Source organism: Arvicola amphibius, chromosome 9 (genome assembly GCF_903992535.2).
Source record: "Arvicola amphibius chromosome 9, mArvAmp1.2, whole genome shotgun sequence".
Classification (NCBI taxonomy): Eukaryota; Metazoa; Chordata; class Mammalia; order Rodentia; family Cricetidae; genus Arvicola; species Arvicola amphibius.
This window is the reverse complement of record NC_052055.2, coordinates 66,712,514-66,730,150: the sequence shown is the minus strand read 5'-3', so window position 1 is coordinate 66,730,150 and position 17,637 is coordinate 66,712,514. Positions and strand designations below refer to the sequence as shown.

The 17,637-nt window shown below is 44.6% G+C and overlaps 1 protein-coding gene across 1 annotated transcript in view; it reads left to right on the top strand.

Moving 5' to 3' along the window:
- Plcl2 (phospholipase C like 2) overlaps window positions 1-11,083 on the top strand; it is a 170,271-nt gene extending 159,188 nt beyond the window's left edge. Inside the window, exon 6 of the mRNA XM_038344040.1 lies at window positions 10,314-11,083. Within this exon, the coding sequence (XP_038199968.1) occupies window positions 10,314-10,493 (180 nt within the window). The 3' untranslated portion in view covers window positions 10,494-11,083. The remainder of the gene's footprint in view (window positions 1-10,313) is intronic.
- The last annotated feature ends 6,554 nt before the right edge of the window (window positions 11,084-17,637 follow it).

The following is a 17,637-nucleotide window of genomic DNA, read 5'->3' as shown; positions in this document are numbered from 1 at the left end:
GGCCTGGAGAGACGCCTGTGCCTGTTGCTCTGGCTGCGAATTACTTGATGTTGGGTGACCTTGTTTCCATTGCGAGGTTTAGTGAGACTTCAGTGGAAAGTGGGCCTGACCCAGGAGAGGATGCTGAGGGATGCTCCCACAGTCCCACCGTGGGAGTCATGCATTGCTCATTGAGCAAACAAGAGCTGAAGTCTCTGTTTCCACGCCAGTGTTTTAAGTCACCGGAAGCCTGCGTGTGCTGCAGTGGTAACACGCCGAGTCCACTGAGACGGCGGGGGCTCTGCTTCCTCACTTCAGTGCATGAGGTTCAGCTTTCTCTAGGTGGGGCTCACATTTACCTGAAAGGAACACAAGACACACACATAGGAAGCGAGGTGTATTTCACTGTAATCTGCTCTTCAGATTCTGCCTTGGCCAAAGTCTCTCATTTGTCTAAATTCAGCTTCCTTGCTATCAGATAGGAGCAGAAGAGTGTCTTTGCAGACACATGAGACTGTCATGAGCAGTCTTTACAATACTGACTACAGCACCTGACACAAGGCAGTCATTCAGTAATTGGTGGCTAGTGTTCCCAGAAGGCTTTGCTCTTTTGTCTGACATAACTGAGCTTTGTGGTTTCAGACTTACCACTGTAATTATGATCCAGAGCCCTTCTGAGCTACTTTCAATTGTAGCTGAAAGAAAGATACTAAGGCCGGAGCAATGGTTCGGAACTGACCACCCTTCCAGGAGGCCTGGTTTTGAGTCCCAGTACCCACATAGCAACTCACAAACATCTACAATTTCAGTTCCAGGTGGTCAGGCACCCTCTTCTGGTCTCCACAGGCACTGTGCATACATAGCACACAGATGTACCTGTAGGCCATATACCCATACACATAAAAATAAATCCTTTCTTTAAAAAAAGAGTAAAGAAAACATTAAATAGTACCCATGTTTTTGAAAGGTCTTTTATTTATTTTATTTTTGTGATGTTTAAGTTTATTGCAGAGTTGAAAGGCAGGTTTCAAGGTCTCCCATATCCATTGCATTCATCCCCTCTGTATTATCAGCATCTCTGCCAGCGTGGTGCACTTTCTGAAGTCCTCAGGGAGTCCACGTCAACAGTCCATTAATGCTTAAAGACCATATGTATACTAGAATTCACTCAGTGTTATGTCTCAAATAGATTGGAACAATCTGAAGTATAATATCTCATTATTTTGTCTACCCTTTTTTCAGTTCATAGCCTGAGCCACATCCCCAGCCTACTATTTATAAAATTTATATTTGGTTGTACACATTTAAGTTGTCTAACTTCACGTTTTGATTGTGCCTGTTGTTGTATCTCACAGGATCTACACTGTGATCCGATGCTCTAAACAATCTCTATGTTCTCCCGACGTACCCTGATATCTGCCACCCACTGGTCTCCATTGTTTGTTCAGAGCTTTTGAAGGAGGCTTGGGCCTTTGGCTTGTAAGGTTCTAAATGCCTATGATGTAGCAAATTGAAGCATACTCACTTTGTAGATGAGTCTCCCATCTCCTAAAGCAGTGACCATAAAATACTTAGTACAGGCATCATGGCGTGACTGCCTGCATAAAATGTGTAACCACTTCCTGCTAACTTGGCTGTGTGTGCTGTCATGAGATGTTGGATTTTGCAGACTCCATTGTCTGGTTTGCTTTGCAGAAGATTCTCGTGAGAAATGGAATAGCAACTGCACTCACTGTGTGGCATCATCTCTGAGGGACACAAAAGCATGGCCCTCTTGCGTGCAGATCTGCAGGATAGAAAAAACTCAGTTCTGTGGTAGGAAAATGAGATGCATACAGATGTAGTCACCAGGTGGGGGCAGCTCATGGCTAGGCCTGAGTTTGTAACTGGACTGAAGTCTGTCTTCCTGGGCTTTGGTGCTGTCTAGGCCTCAGCCTAAGTTGGCACTGTTCCTGGGGCGTTGATGGTATTGATAAGGATTGCCACAGTCTTCTGTGTTTCTAGTGGATAAGACGGTCAAAGCAGAGGGCTAGAGAGATGGCTCAGCGGTTAAGAGCACCAGCTGCTCTTCCAGAGGTCCTGAGTTCAATTCCCAACAACCACATGGTGGCTCACAACCGTCTATAATAGAATCTGACACCTTCTGGCATGCAGGCATATTTATAAATTAATAAACATAAGATTAATTAATTAGGAAAAAGCAACAAAAAAGAAGGTCAAAGCAGGGTATCTTTTTGTACACTTTGCTAGAAGCCCTAGGGAGAGGGACAAGTACAAATAATGCCAAAAATGTTTGGAAAGGCCTTAAGAAGTCATCTTATTTTATATTTACCCAAAATAACATAATACATACATGTCTATATACACACATACATGTGCTTTTAGAGACTATAATAGGATTCATTGAGGCTTCATCAAACAACCATGGCGTGGTTGTCTCTCCCTCTTCTTTCCTTCTGCATTATTCTCCATTTCCCCTTCCTATCAATCACCTGTGTCCTGCTAGTCCCCTTCTCAGTTCCCCACTCCTGACCCCTGTGGTCCCTCTGTACTGTCCTGGTTTCTGTGTTTATTCCGTGTTGTATAATCACATATGAAGATTTGGAGCTAAAAAACACAGATGGGAGAGAACATGAGGTGTCTGTCTTTGCAGGTCATGGTTACATCACTCAATATAATCATTTCTATGTCTGTGCACGTGCTTATACATTTCACATTTCTCTTCCTTACAACTGGATAGTACTCTAGAGTCTGTGTGGAGCATGTTTTCCTGGTTATCTGTTGAAGGACATTTAGGTGGTTTCCATTTTCTATCTGTTGCGAATGGGGGACAGTGAACATGGCTAAGCAACTGTCTGTGGAGTGGAATGCCAGGTCCTTGTGCCAGACACCAAGGGCTAAAGAAATGGGTTACATGGTGGTTTTAGTTTTAGCTTTCTGAGAATTCTCCACAGTGATTTCCAGAGCGGCTGCACCAGTTCCCAGCATCATAAAGAGTGAGCGAGGGCTCCTCTTCTCCAGAATGTTTTTGGGTGGAGAACCAGCAATTTTTTTGTCCACTTTGCCACTCTGACTGGGGTGAAATGAAATCTCAAAGTTGTTTCGATTTTCATTTCCCTGATTGCTAGGTACAGCAAACATTTTTTTTAGATAGTTCTTAGATGATCATGTGATTTTTGTCTTTAAGTTCATTTATATTATGTATTATATTTATCGGTTTGTGCACCTTTAACTAACCCTGCATTTCCATGATAAAACCATGGCTGATGTTCTTTATGTTGTAGTGTTTTATTGAAGATTTCTTCATCTGTGTTCCCCAGGGGCAGCTCTGTAGATTTGTCCATTGTGTCTTTCCGTAGTTTGTGTGTTAGAGGGCTGCTTGCTTCATAGGTGGTCTTAGAGTTGAACCTGGGCTTCCCTGTTTCTGAGGAGTTTAAGGAGTGTAGCGCATCATTGAAGTCTGGTAGAATCCGTATAGTGGCATCTTTTAGAGGTTATTTTGTGTGCCAAAGTAAAACCTTTAGCATTTTGACCTAAGTTTATTAGAGTTCTTTTGAGATAAAAAATCAAATAGAGTAAGTTACAAAATTCAAAACAGACTTTGAAACTGAGTGCGGTGTGAGTTTCTCACCTGAAACCACTATAAAGCAGCTTGCAGAAGTCTTCAAAATTGCTCACCCTGGTCAGTGGGCAGTAGTGTTGTTAGAACTTCTTGTTCTGTAAAGGCTTCAGAACGGGGCTGTGAGCACCACCTCAGCAAGTACTGCCTCTGTCAGACTCTGGTCTTCACAGTGGAGAGCTGAATGCGGTAGTTTATTTCAGAAGCCACATGGACAGCATCGGGGCCAGGTGCGGCTGCCCCCAAACATAGATGTGTTGCCTCTGAGCCCCTTTTCTGCCTCATGAATAGTGGTTTGACATCTGATCAGTCTGTTTCAGATGCCATAATGACCCACCTAAATTTGGGTAACAAAAGCAGCCAAGAGCCCTGTTATTACACAGAATTCTGTGCTTTTCAGGGTCTTTATTTGTAAGCTCCTTTTATCATGTGGTAGGTCTGTGTATGCTGACAGAGAAACAAGACCTGGGCTTCTTATTCTCATGTGCACTAAAAGTAAAGTGCTCCTTTGTCATAGGTACAAGCACAGAGAAAGGCAGAACTGAATGTTCTAGAGAAGAAACTGCATATCTTTGCTGTGCATTCATTCAGCAGTCCTCACTGACCCCTTACCAAGTAACTGCTAATGTCCTAGGCTCAGGGGTCCGCAGTGGCCAGGAAACAAAACAACACTCCCAAAGCCCCAGCCCGAAAGCTCCTCAGGTGATTGTGAGTATGGAAAGCTCCTCAGGAAAGGGCCCGGAGAGCTGTGGGCAGGAGTGCCAGTTCAGTTCTGGAAGGACATGTCAGTGTCGTGACCTGAAGGAGGCGCCGGTTCAGTCTGCACATGGAGGGGACCTGCTGGCTTCAGTAGCCTAGAATAGTGAGGGCTAAGTGAATGAGGCAGGAGATATGGGGATAAAATGCCAGCAGCGGGGCAGGACTCGGAGACACAAACAAGGACTTTAATCCTCACTCCAAGCAGAACTCACTAAAGGGTTTTAAGCTAAGAAAGAGAAGATGTGTTATGACCTGGTCATGCTGAGAGTGGGGTCAGAGAAAGATGACGTAACTTAGAGCACCGCGGTGCGAGTGAGGCTGGCACGAAGCTGAAGAACTGGATCTGAAAGCCCAGGCAGAAGTTGCTGTTTGCAGGTGCAGTGGCTGAAGTGATAGCGAGGGTCATTGCATCAGGGGACTTTAGGAATGGGGTTGCTCTAATGAGGGAAGCTTGTGCAGAGAAACATGGTGTCCAGAGCTCAGTTTGGAACATGTTAAGCCCTAGAGGGCATTACAGCTAGGCATTTTCACTGAATACCAACTAATTTTCATTAACAAAAGTAATATTCAAGGAGTAATCAATAGAGTTGAAAACAGTAAATAAGTTTTAAAAAATTAACAAGACAAAAATCTGTTTTAATAAACAAACATAAAAAAATCAATAAACCTCTAGCTAGGCTGAGGGGGGAAAGATATGACAAAAATTACTAGTGGATAAAATAAAAGAACTTCATATCCTATGGGCATTCAGAGGATCAAGGGAAGGATTATAAAGCACTCTGTGCCCACAAACTTGGTGACATACAGGGAATGGACCAATTTCTTAAGAAGCACTTTCTTCCAGACTCACTCTGTACGACCGCTGTCATCCTGATACTCAAACCAACAACAAAACCCTAAGTATAACCTGATGTTCTCAACGGTGTAGGGGAGAATGTAAAACCTTGTGTCATATGTACTGAAATATGCAGTTGGAATATTGGGGATGTGCATTGGATATTTAGTTAACATATTAACACACAGATTAACTCGTGTACCAGCACACTGGGCTAAGAAGGAGAGTGCAGTCATAGCAGTGGATGCAGATAATTACATGGGTCCCAGCACACACTCATAATGTTCATCACAGTAGAGTGGGGGGGGAGGTGCATCAACAACCGCTAGGATATCTGCAGACACCCGCAGCTCACATACTAAATGCTTTGTGTAAGAATCTCAGCAACACCTTTCACCAGCTTTCAGCACTGAATCAGAAATTCTAGCCAATGCAGTAAGATAAAGGGCGCAGATAACGAGAAGGAATTAAAGGACTTGTTTTTGTTCAATGGTGAGATGATTGTTTATGTACAATATCTGAAAGAATTAATAAGTAAAAATTCCTTAAACTGTTTTCTGATCTGTTTTATGTTGCTGAGATGCACTGGTTAGTTTTGATTTCAGCAAGACACAAACCTGAGTCATCTCACAATAGGGAGCCTCAATTGAGAAATGCCCACCAGTTGGACCTGTACACTTTGGTGCATTTTCTTGATTAGAGATTGATGTGGGGAGCCCACCTCATCGTGGGTCGCTTTACTCTTGGGCAAGTGGTCCTGGATGCTGTATGAACACAGGCTTGGCAAGCCATTGGGAACAAGTCAGTAAGCAGCACACCTCCATGGCCTCTGCATCAACTCCTGCTTCTGGGTTCCTGCCCTAAGTTCCCTGGATGATAAACTATAAACTGTAAGATTAAGTAAAGCCGGGCTGTGGTGGTGCACACCTTTAATCTTAGCACTTGGGAAGCAGAGACAGGTGAATCTCTATGAGTTCAAGGCAGCCTGGTCTACAAGAGCTAGTTCCAGGACAGGCACCAGAGCTACAGAGAAACCCTGTCTTGAAAAACCAAAACAAACAAACAAAAAATTTAAATAACTCCTTTCCTTCCTAAATTGCTTTTATTTTTGGTGTTTTATCACAGCAGTAGAAAAGTAAGTCGTAGGCTAAACACTATGACCAAAAGCAACTTTGGGGAAGAAGGGTCTATTTGAAGTTACAGGTCACAGCCCGTCATGGGGGAAGCCCGGGCAGGAGCTGGAGGCAGGAACCGAAACTGCTCCCTGGCTTGCTCAGCTTGCTTTCCTACTTACCCTAAGACCATTCTTCTGGTGGAGGCACTCACCGTGGTTTAGGACCTGCTACATCAATTAGCAATCAAGAAAATGCCCCACACATGCCCATAGGCCAGTCTGATGGGGACATTTCCTCAGTTGTGGCTCCCTCTTGTTTCAGATGTGTGAAGCCGACAGCTGACTGTAAAGTCAGTGTTCTTAGCTGACAGCTGACTGTCACAGACTGTAAAGTCAGTGTTTTTTCAAAGTTGCAGCATGCAGTTACTATACAAAAACCATTTCTTCTACACCAACAAAGAAGGGGAATTGAATTAAAAAGCACATTAGCACCCACATAAGTAAAATCTTTAAGTATCAATTTAGAAAAATTATATTAAACTAACATGAGGAAAACTATAAAATGCTGGCCAAAAATCCAAAAGGACTGAACAGTGCAGAGGTATTTCATTTTTGTATTTGCAGGGCTCTCTAGAGGAACAGGACAGACAGGATGGATATATATATAAACTAGAAAGGATTCATTAGGCTGGCTACAGCATCAGTCTGGCTAGTCCAACAGTGGACCTTGGCAGGGACAAGAGCCTGGTGATTGCTTGATCCACATGGCTGGAAATCTCAGCAGTCCCAATCTGGCTCAGGAGTTCCGGAGGATTCCCGGAGAGATGCTTGCCTTCAGTCTGTGATAGAATGCCAAAGAAGACAGCTCTCCTGTCAGTGAAGGAACACCTCCACAACAGGATATGTGAACGAGTGTGAGGGCAAGCAGCAAAAGTGAAGTCCTTCTTCCGTGTCCTTTTCTATGGGCTGCTACTAGCAGCTGTGGCCTAGAGTTATTGTGGGTCTTCCTTTACAAATGATCTGTTAAGAGTTGATTTCCAGATGTAGTCAAGTCACATCCTAAATTAGCCATCACAGCATCCATAGATGTGACTCCGTGTTGGCAAGCTCTTGATGCTTTTCAACTGGACTTGTAGATTCATTACAATTCCAACCAAAATCCCAGCCCCTTATTTTGCGTATACCAACAAGCCTATTCTAAACTGCATGTCAACACTGAGAAGAGCCCAGAAATGCAACATTTAAGGGGGAAAAAAAACTATAGTAATATTATTGAAGTTGGGGTGGGGCCATTGAAACTACCTGACTTCGAGGTCTGCTGAAATTTTATAGTAACTAAAACACCGTGGCATTAGCAGAGCTGCAGACAGCTTCAAGAAGCACAATTGACTGAGCAGAGGCCCCTCAATAAACAAGGCAGACTCTTTCAGTAATTAATTCTGAAGCGACCTAATGTCACATATGAAACTGACTCGGGGCACATGGTGCACCTTCTCGAGAAACGGACTATGGGTCTGAAGGGGAACCCAGAACTAATGCTAAAGAGACAGCGGGCAAGTGTGGCAGTATTGCATGTGACAGTGATAGCTGTAGACTTGCCACCGTAGACATTGATCTTGTTATAACTAAAGCTGCTCTGTGAAAGACAGTGTCAAAGGAAGACACAGATTATAAGAAAATCCTTGCCAGACATCAGATAAAGGAGTGATTTCCAAATTTGTGGCAGTCTCACAGGTCAGCCATTAGGGGTCAGGTCAGTCTGGCTTTCAGAAAGCCTGAAGATATGTGGCCAAAAACAGTATCCAGAAGATGAATGAAACAGTGTTCAAAATTGTGTTATTATAAATTCAAAATTGAGACAGTGAGTAGCCAAGACATTCTTATTAGGCAGCACCAAATGCTGGCCGGAAGGCAGAGCGGCAGGACTTCATCCGGAGTGGTGCTGGGGAAACTGTGTGATGGTATTATAAGAAACTGTGCATGTCTTACCCACACGGTAGAGCTATCACACTCCAGCGTTTATTAAAATGACTTGAAAATTATGCCCAAAGACATTTATAGTAGATTTAAAAAAATAATTGCCGGAATGTGGAAGTAGCCCAGATGTCTTTGGTAGGTGAGTGGATAATGGATAAGTAAACCTTGGCCTATCCAGACAAGGGTTCGTTATTCAGTGCAAAACCACAAATAGGAAAAGCTGTCAGTGGCGGGCAGTAGATGCTGACTTGTTGGTCGCAGCGGGGAGCACTGTGGCAGCTCTGCCTTCTCACAGGGACTGCGTCTTAGCAGTGCACAGACACTTTTGGTGTTACAGTGGAGGGGTCTTTCTGCTATGGGAATGAAGACAAAATAGTAAGGTGCACACGGCAGCCCAGCCCCCAGAGCCAAGTGACGAGGTAGGCAAACTACACAGACCCCCATCGGCCTGGATTTTAGACTAACTGTGCCAGTCTCTCCCTGTTTTCTTCCTGACATGTGTTGGTTACTTGTGTATCAGGCCGATGGTCAGACTTCATACAGGGCTAAACTGGGCTAAGAGCACAGAGCAGCTGGCCTTCCCTTCCCCGTCCCCTGCAGACTCAGTGAGGGCTGCCCTGTGCTCACTCAGCACTTTTGAAGGCCAGTCTGCAGGATGATTTCACAGCAGGGTTGTCTGGGGTAGGGGAGATAGAGGGGCTTAGGAGAGATCTTTGTAGCCCTGGGATAGTGCATGGCTTAACTGCTTGAGATGAAGTAACAAACAGCTAAGGAGCACACTGCAAATGTCACGACCTGGTTCTGATATGGTTGTCACACAGATGTGTCTGGGCGTGTGCTTCTCTGACTTAGTGCTGCGATTTTTCATGTAGAAATCCCTTTTAACCCCTGGTGACAGGAGGCTGGTGACGAAGCACAGAGATGACTCTATGTGTGGTTGGGTGAACCAGTGCCTTACTGCGTTACTTCCCGGAGCATGACAGACTCCTACAGTCTGCGTCACCAGGGTCTCCTGTGGACTTTGCAGGCAGCTCTACCACCCCAACATTTGCATGGTGTTTGTAGTTATAGTTTAAATGTGAAATGCCCCGTAGGACACCCTAGCTGGTGGCACTGTTCTGACCGCTGTGTGACCTTTGGAGGTGAAACCTTGCTAGAGAAAGATCACTGAAGGGCTGGCTTGACCTCCAGTCCCTGCTTCCTGGCTACAGACACAATGTGAGGAGCTGTTCCATATTCCTGCATCTCCATGACCTCCCCATGATGATGGACAGTAGCCTTAAACTATGAGTCTAAATAAATAAAGCCTTCTACCGGGCCTTTAGTCCCAGCACTGGGGAGACAGAGACAGGTGGATCTCTGTGAGTTTAAGGCCATCCTGCTCTACAGAGTTCCTGGACAGGCTCCAAAATTACAGAGAAGCCCTGTCTCAAAAAACAAACAAACAAACAAAATAACTAAATAAATAAATGGCCTTCTTCCCTTGAGTTCTTTCTGCCGTCTTTGATCTCACAGAGTGAGAAAGGTGATCATCCATGGCGACATAAGTGTTGTCAGCTTCCCAGGAACGGGGCCCCCCCTCCAGGAGGGAACATCTATAGGACAGTTTATTTCAGGGTTTTAAAACAAGCATGGGGCTGGAGAGATGGCTCAGTGGTTAAGAGCATTGCCTGCTCTTCCAAGGGTCCTGAGTTCAATTCCCAGCAACCACATGGTGGCTCACAACCATCTGTAATGAGGTAAGGTGCCCTCTTCTGGCCTTCAGGCACACATGCAGTCAGAATATTGTATACATAATAAATAAATAAATATTTAAAAAAATAAATAAAGCAAGCATTAAAAGGAATAATCAAGATTGGTCCGGCAGTCTCTGAAAGAGCTGACCTAAGGAGTTCAGAGAGCAGTCTGCTCCTAGAGAGGTGGCCATGTTTTAAGTAGAAGGTGCTGGAAATTTCTTGTGTTTGCACAGAATGTCTGTGCGCCCAGCAGTGGTCGTGTCTAACACTGTCTAATTGCATGTTTTGTTCTAGGGACAAGCGGATCTTTTGAAATATGCTAAGAATGAGACGTTGGAGAATCTGAAGCAAATCCATTATGCAGCTGTTTCTTGTGGACTGAACAAACCAGGCACTGAAAACTCTGAGGTGCAGAAGCCACGCCGGAACCTGGAAGTCATCCCCGAGAAAGCCAGTGATGAAAATGGAGACTGAGGGGCCTCCCTGTCACTGGAGAGCCACAGCCCTAGGGCCAGTCACTAGGGAGACTATGGGGTTTCAGAGCACAACCAGAACACCCAACTGCAGTCTGCTGCAGCTGTGAATGGCTGTAGCCACCCTTTGTGAAGGCAAATAAACTCATTAACAAGAAAGTCTATCCCTGGCCCAAACACGCTGTGTTTGTATACAAAACGCCCTGAGTTCCACTGTGAAGAACAGTGTATTTGCTCTAGTTGCACAAGAAGCAGACCATCCCTATGTGAAAACAGTTGGCTCAGGTGAAGCGGATTGGATTGCTAAGTTTATATTTATTGGTGAGAAGGCTGATCTGCTATCTTACTGTGTGTGCTTGCCAGTCTTGGGGCTGCAGAGGGTTTGGTGGCATGCTTGCTGAGCCATAATTCTTAAGCAGAATGTCAGAGCTGGAGAGCTGAGCACAAGGACAGTGGACTAAGGCTGCCTGGCTGAAGATGTTCTGTGTCGGCGTGGGCAGCTGGGTGGAAGTGGCACCTTGTACATCGTTTTTCATTGTATAATGTAGTGTTCACATTAAAGATATCTTTTATGATATTTCGCCAACAACAGTACATGCTTTTAGTGCACCATTACCTTTTTAAACATTTCCTCTTCCAAGTTGCTAATTACTTGTTAAATGACTACTGAAAATAGGTCACCTAAGTCACTGGCTTTTAGGGTGTCTGTCACAGTTTGAAAGAGTGGTTATGTGGCAGATTCTGACATTTAAACTGTAAGCTCACACTCCACTACTGCAGCTTGGGAGTCCAGCTCCCAGGACTGCATCCTGGGTAACGAAAAGCATGTCTTCAGAGCAGTGAGGACTTAGGAAAATTTCTTCTTTGAGGGCTAGACTTTTTCTATCTGAGGGTAGATAAGGAAACACACGCTTCCTGATGGTAACCTTCTCTCTTACTTCAACTGAAGAAATCCTTTTCTGAAAATCTCTGTCCACAGAGCTACATCTCTTTACAGACAGCTACATAGCACTTCCCTCTGCGTCTCTCAGACTTCTCCTTCTGCATGCTCAGCTACATCTCCCCTTTAGTATGTGCACACACGAGCACGTGCAACATGCACACACACACACACACCCCTCTCACATTCTCTCCTACTTCCCCTACAGCAAAGCCCCTGGTCAAGTATGAATCACATTTTCAGGGCCACACAGCACTTCTTGAGTAAACAATAAGAAACAGAGCCAAACTGATCCCACAGTTTCCCTCAGGCTGGGGAGGTCGCGCTGACCAGGCATGGTGAGTAAAGTAAGCAAGTAGCTCTGCAGTCAGGGGTCCCAGACGGAGAATGACACTGAAATTCAGGACTAGAACCGTGAACAGTTAGCTGGCTCAGCCTTGAGGTTGGGAGTACGTGCAGAAAGTCCATTGCTGAGAAAGTTACGACCTTGAATCAGCAGTAAACACCTGGGAAATTGTCCTTGTGTGTTTGTCTCCAGGGGCAACCAGTTTGCTTTGAATTTGATCTGAAGTCTAGAATTATCTGTCTTTGTGACTGAGAATACTATTACTTTCCTATGTCAGACTGAGTAATGAAAATATCCTAGTATTATTTCTATTCATCAGAATTTTACAGGTAAAGCAAGAATCATCTTCCTGGCCATCCACAGCTATGTGTGCCCATAAATAGAATATATGCATGAGATAAACACACAAGCGGTGGGAAAAATACACATAGCTGGCACATGAGAAAAATCACAGACAGAAGTAACCAGTCATTTATAGCCAGTGACCCTATGGTCATTTCCATGTGGGCTCCCCATCAGAGAGTTACTCATCTGGTAGGCCAACCTGCTGAATACTAATTGTCACCCACAGTGGGGTTAGGCCACACTTTCCTCTGGGGTCACTGATGACAAATCCCTCAGTTCAATCTCAGTCTGTTTCTCCTTTATAGTGAAGGGTACTTGTACCAGTTAAGTTTTTAATCTGACCTTTTATTTTCAAAACCAATGAAACTTCATGGCGCTTTTGAGAGACAAGAACCTGAATGTTTCCCACAAGTGACACTTCCTGTCCCTCTGGAAGAGTGAGGCTCTGAACATTCAGTGGGCCTTTTTTTCCCCAGAGATTCAGTCATTCACTTACCAATAGGTGGCCTGACTGAGCATCTCACAGTCCTTCCTCCCTGTGGGCCTTTCTCACTTCCACTTAGAAGAATTGCTTTGCTCTGGTTAAGCCAGGAGCCCTCTAATAATGCCTGTCTTGACTGGTCCTTGGCCAGGCATGAGTCTCATTGGAAAATACTTTCTCAGATGATACCAGATAAACACCAATCATTGGCTGAGGTTCCTGACTTAGAGATGAACACCTGATGGAGAAAAATGAGTGAAAAATAAAGAATAATTTATGGAAACAAAGTAATGGGTGACTTGTTAGCAACTTAGCAAATAACATTCAATTGGGAGTTAAAAAGTTTAGAAATCATCTCTAAAGAATGTAGCTATATTTGTGAGAATGGTTATCATACAGTGTGCAGGTCAAATAACTATAAGACATAATTTCTTGTGCTTTATTCGTGTCTAGAACCGGTGATTAGAAGCTGCGAGTGCCTGTGATCCTGGCGCTCCAGAAACTGTTAAGACCCTGTAGCAAAACGGCAGGAAGCTGAGGAAACTGCTGGCATGTCCCTTTGCAGATACGGAAGCTCAGTGTTCACTGAGGCCATATTGGTGCTAATTAGACAAGCTTCTTTCGGCTATGTTTTTAATATGCTAAGTGTCGGAGAAGAGTGGGCACAGTGTCAGGAGGGGTTCCCAAGGCAAATGCCCTTGTCTGTCCTGTCTTGTGGAACATGCCACCTGCCCTCCAGTGAGGACAATCCAGTCAGCAGTTCCCTTGTCATTCAAATGGAAATGAAAGACATTTGTCAAACTAAATAGAATCAAGGATATGATTTACAGACTCCCGGGAACAATTCTGTCTTGTAAAGGTCTTACTAGCTCACTCTGCATCAAACCTGTGGAGGTTTATACTCATCCCACTGCTAGACAAAAATAAGGCCCCTGCTTTGGGGTTTTAGGAATTGTGAGGAAAATCAGGGTACTGTGTTGGGTGACTTCCATCCAGTGTCAGCTTATGTTCATGGGGAACAGCCATGTGAGTCACCTTTTGTACAAATCCCCGTGGATTTGATAGTGTATCGACTGAGTTGTGAGTGTGTGAGCATATGTGTGCACAGATACATATGCACACACAGAGAGAATTTACTCCTGTTTTCTAGGGGGCTGTGTGATCCAGGACAGCATAGGAACAAACAGGTATCTTTATATAGGATCCAGGAAAATGAAGACCAGGTCCAAAATGTGCAGAAAATGGCAAGCACCTGCTCAGTCCCGTGGAAATAAAAAGTCACATTGTATGTGTGAATGAAGCCCAGGTAAGGACTCTAGCTGTTACAGTGATGTCCTACCCACAGAGTAAACTCAGGGGCATGTGTGATGTGCTAAGCACATTCTGTCACCTCTGCACACCAAGTAAATATCTTCCACATAAGTATTCTGTGTAGATATGGCACCTAGTGAATCTATCTTCCATGTAAGTTTATCCTATGTAGACATAGCACCTAGGGAATCAGTCACCCACATAAGTTTATCCTGTGTAGACATGGCACCTAGTGAATCTATCTTCCATGTAAGTTTATCCTGTGTAGACATAGAAAGTCCAAATTGCTTTGGCAAGCTATGGCTTCTAGGTAATGGCAAAGAAGACATGAAGACCCATCCGCTTACCTCTGCCACCTCAAGACAGCGAGACCCAGGAACCAGACTCTGTGTGTGTGTGTGTGTGTGTCTATGTGTGGTGTGTGTGTGTGTGTGTGTGTGGTGTGTGTGTGTCTATGTGTGGTGTGTGTGTGTGTGTGTGTGTGTGTGTGTGTGTGTGTGGTGTATGTGTGTGTACGAGATGGATTATTAAAGATTGCTGCACATCCCCAAGTAGCTTGCTGCGGGATCCCAGTGGGCAGGCAGTGGGCAGGGGGTCCCTAGAGCAGCCAGTTCTAGGCAGGGACTGCTCATGTGACCACGAGGCAGGTCTCCAAAGGTGGCTGGTCCCCGGGGTGTCCCCTGCAGTAAGCCATGTGGACAGCGGGTGAGAGACAGATTGGCATACTATGCAGAGTAAGGTTGGATATTATTTAGTGGTTATGGAAGGGAAGGGAGAAGGGCAGAGGAGAGAGAGAGGGGGGAGACAGATCCTGCCTCTCTGAGAGGGAGACGGGAAGAGAAGAGAGAGACTAAGGCTACAAGCAGGAAGGGAGTGGGCATGGCTTATCTCTTAAACAGACAGAATAGATAATTACATTCCCATCTCTTTTTTATAATAAAAGGACAGGAGGTTAGGCACCACAGGCTAAAGGAATTGGGTCAGCAATTTCCCAAAACTTCTTCCTGCTTATTTGTGGGCATCGTCTTTGGGGGGAAACTGAGAAGGCTGGGTGCTGGCCATATCCTGGCATGGTTGGTTTCTTTCTTCCTGTCCAGTGTTTGTGGTATGGAAATGTCTGGTGTCTCTTGTACCTGTCTGAGGTATTGACAGAACAAAGGACAAAGTTAAATTAAGGGAAAAAATTTTAGGACCAGGAAATTGAGGGGGATGTATCTGACCTGTTTAAGGTGGATCCTTTAATTTGGCTCCCTGGAACTCACAAGAATTCTTTGGGTTTGTGAAAACAGAAGTTTTAGACATTTACATTGTATAAACAGCAGCATATTTGTCAGAAATTTTTGCAGAATGAAAAGTATTTTTAAAACCATGAAAGGCATCATGAGAGAGAAATTTGATCTGAAATTTGTTTGGTGACAAAAACCTCTCAGCTGTCAAACTGCATCAGAGATCTTTGAGAAGGATAAAATTTTACTCGAGTTATTGATTTAAAAATGACAGAGAACTTAACTTGGTTGGCACCCAGAACTACTCCTCAGGGTCCTCCATGGTCTCTGGAGGTCGCATTTGACTTTTGCTGTTTGGCGCAGGACTGCCAGGCTTCAGAAGATCCTGTGGGCTAAGAAATCTGTAGGAAGACAAGCCCACCTTGACCTGAGCAGCTAGGCTGTTGATTCCAGTGATTCTGTCCATGTCTGGAGATCTTCAGTTTAGATAAAAGGCAGTTTTTCCCAGTGGTCAGCGCTTGGCAATTACAATGAAGCGAATTACATATGGATGTTGTATGCCCATTTGTCTTCTGTCTTCTTTAGAGGAAATAGAGTTCTGCTGCTAGGAGCCAGCCTGTCTCTTCTGTTATGAAAAGTTTTTTTTTAATAATTAAATATTTAAATGTCATATTCCTCAGATCTCTGAGCAGTTGAGGGCTATTTATCAGGTATAGCTACAGTATAGAATCTGCCTGGAGAATTGGGTTTGAGCTTGATTTGACTGGCTCTTAACAGGTAAGATTTACACTCATAAAAAGACAAAAAGAAGAAAAACTGCTTGCAATAGAAGATTAAAGGCAGAACTGACAATAGTAGAGGACAGCTTAATATATTTTAAATGAGGGTTGGATTAAATATAAAGTATTTTTGTCAGAGACTTAAAAGTACATACCAGTTTAAAATATGAGACTTATTGTTTTTGTAGTCTGAAATGAGATGTAATGAACAATTATAACATTTAATAGTAAACATGGTACATTTTAATAGTAAACATAGGTTCATTTAAGTTACATGTATGAACACACACACATAGAGTGAACAGGAATTGGGGAAAGTGGATGCTCTTGGTGGGCCCTACCAAAGGCATGTCACTGCACAAATCCCACATGCAACAGAGTCATCAAGAGGAATTTAGTGAAAGGAAAACAAAAACATAAGTAAACCGGGAGACAAGGCAGTGTATACTTCAGTAGAGATGGGAGCACCTGGTCACCTGACCTGGCTTTCAATTAACAGAGCTAACACTGAGGAACTTCAATAAAGATGGTGGAACTTGGTCATCTGACCTGGCTCTCAGCCAAGATGGCGGCAAAGTCACCTGACCCCAATCAAAATGGCAGACGTCATATGTTGTATGGGAAAGCCACAATTTTTGAGCTACAGTGATTTTAAGCTTAATAAGAGAGACCTAGATGTGTGATCTGCCCTGTGGCTGAGCCGCCACGCCACAAGGTTACAGAGGAGAGCAAAAGGCAGGGATTGAAAAAAAGCCACCTCATGGATCCGACCAATCTTGTTGGCAGCAGTAACCATGGCAGGGTTCATTTGCCTGTGTGCTGACAGTAATTAGAAAGCTCCCATAAAAGTGGAGCTGGTGGTACACTGGCACAGTGAGGATAGGGCATTAAGGACATTAAGGATAGTGGTTTTTGGGCCTCTAAAAGGCTTCCATCCCGGGGGGGGGGCATGGATGGCTTGCTACTCACAGCTGAAATTGTGAAAACTCGTGAAACACCACAAGGCCTATAATGGGATGTCTCTCCCTATAGGCAGATGCAAATAGGCACAAACACCACAGGGACCCATGGCAGGGCATCCTCTGACCCCGGATGGGGTGCTATGGCCTGGTTGGATCTGGTTGGGGTAACTCAGAAGCTAGAGAGGCCAGAGGGTGCTCCAGGCAGCCTTTTACAGAGAGGGGAAAAAAGAAAAAAAAAAAAGAAATGGACAAAAAGAAAAAGACGAATCTGAGGGATCCTGGGCCCCTAGTTGAATGCACTGCCACGGGAAGACTGACCTGGAGTCAGTCCGAACACAATTTTAGCTGAGGGAAGCAACCATAGCAGAATGGGGGAGACTTACCAATCAAAGCCAGTGATGTGAGTAGAGATCACACTGTAGAAATCTTGCTCAGGCATATGGAATATGTGGTTGTAGAGAAAAAAATACCTGGTTCAGGATCCCAACCCCCAGAGAGAAATGGGAGGGAGAGCCTCTTGAGTCTCAGCACCAATGTAATGGATTGTTAAAGATTGCTGAAGATCCCCAAGTAGCTTGCTGCAGGATTCCGGCAGGCAGGCAGTGGGCAGGAAGTCCCAAAACCTGCCAGTCCTAGGCAGGGACTGCTCATGAGACCACGAGGCAGGTCTCCAAAGGTGGCTGGTCCCCGGGGTGTCCCCTGCAGTAAGCCATGTGGGTAGCTGGTGAGAGACAAACAGATAGGCACTCCACGCA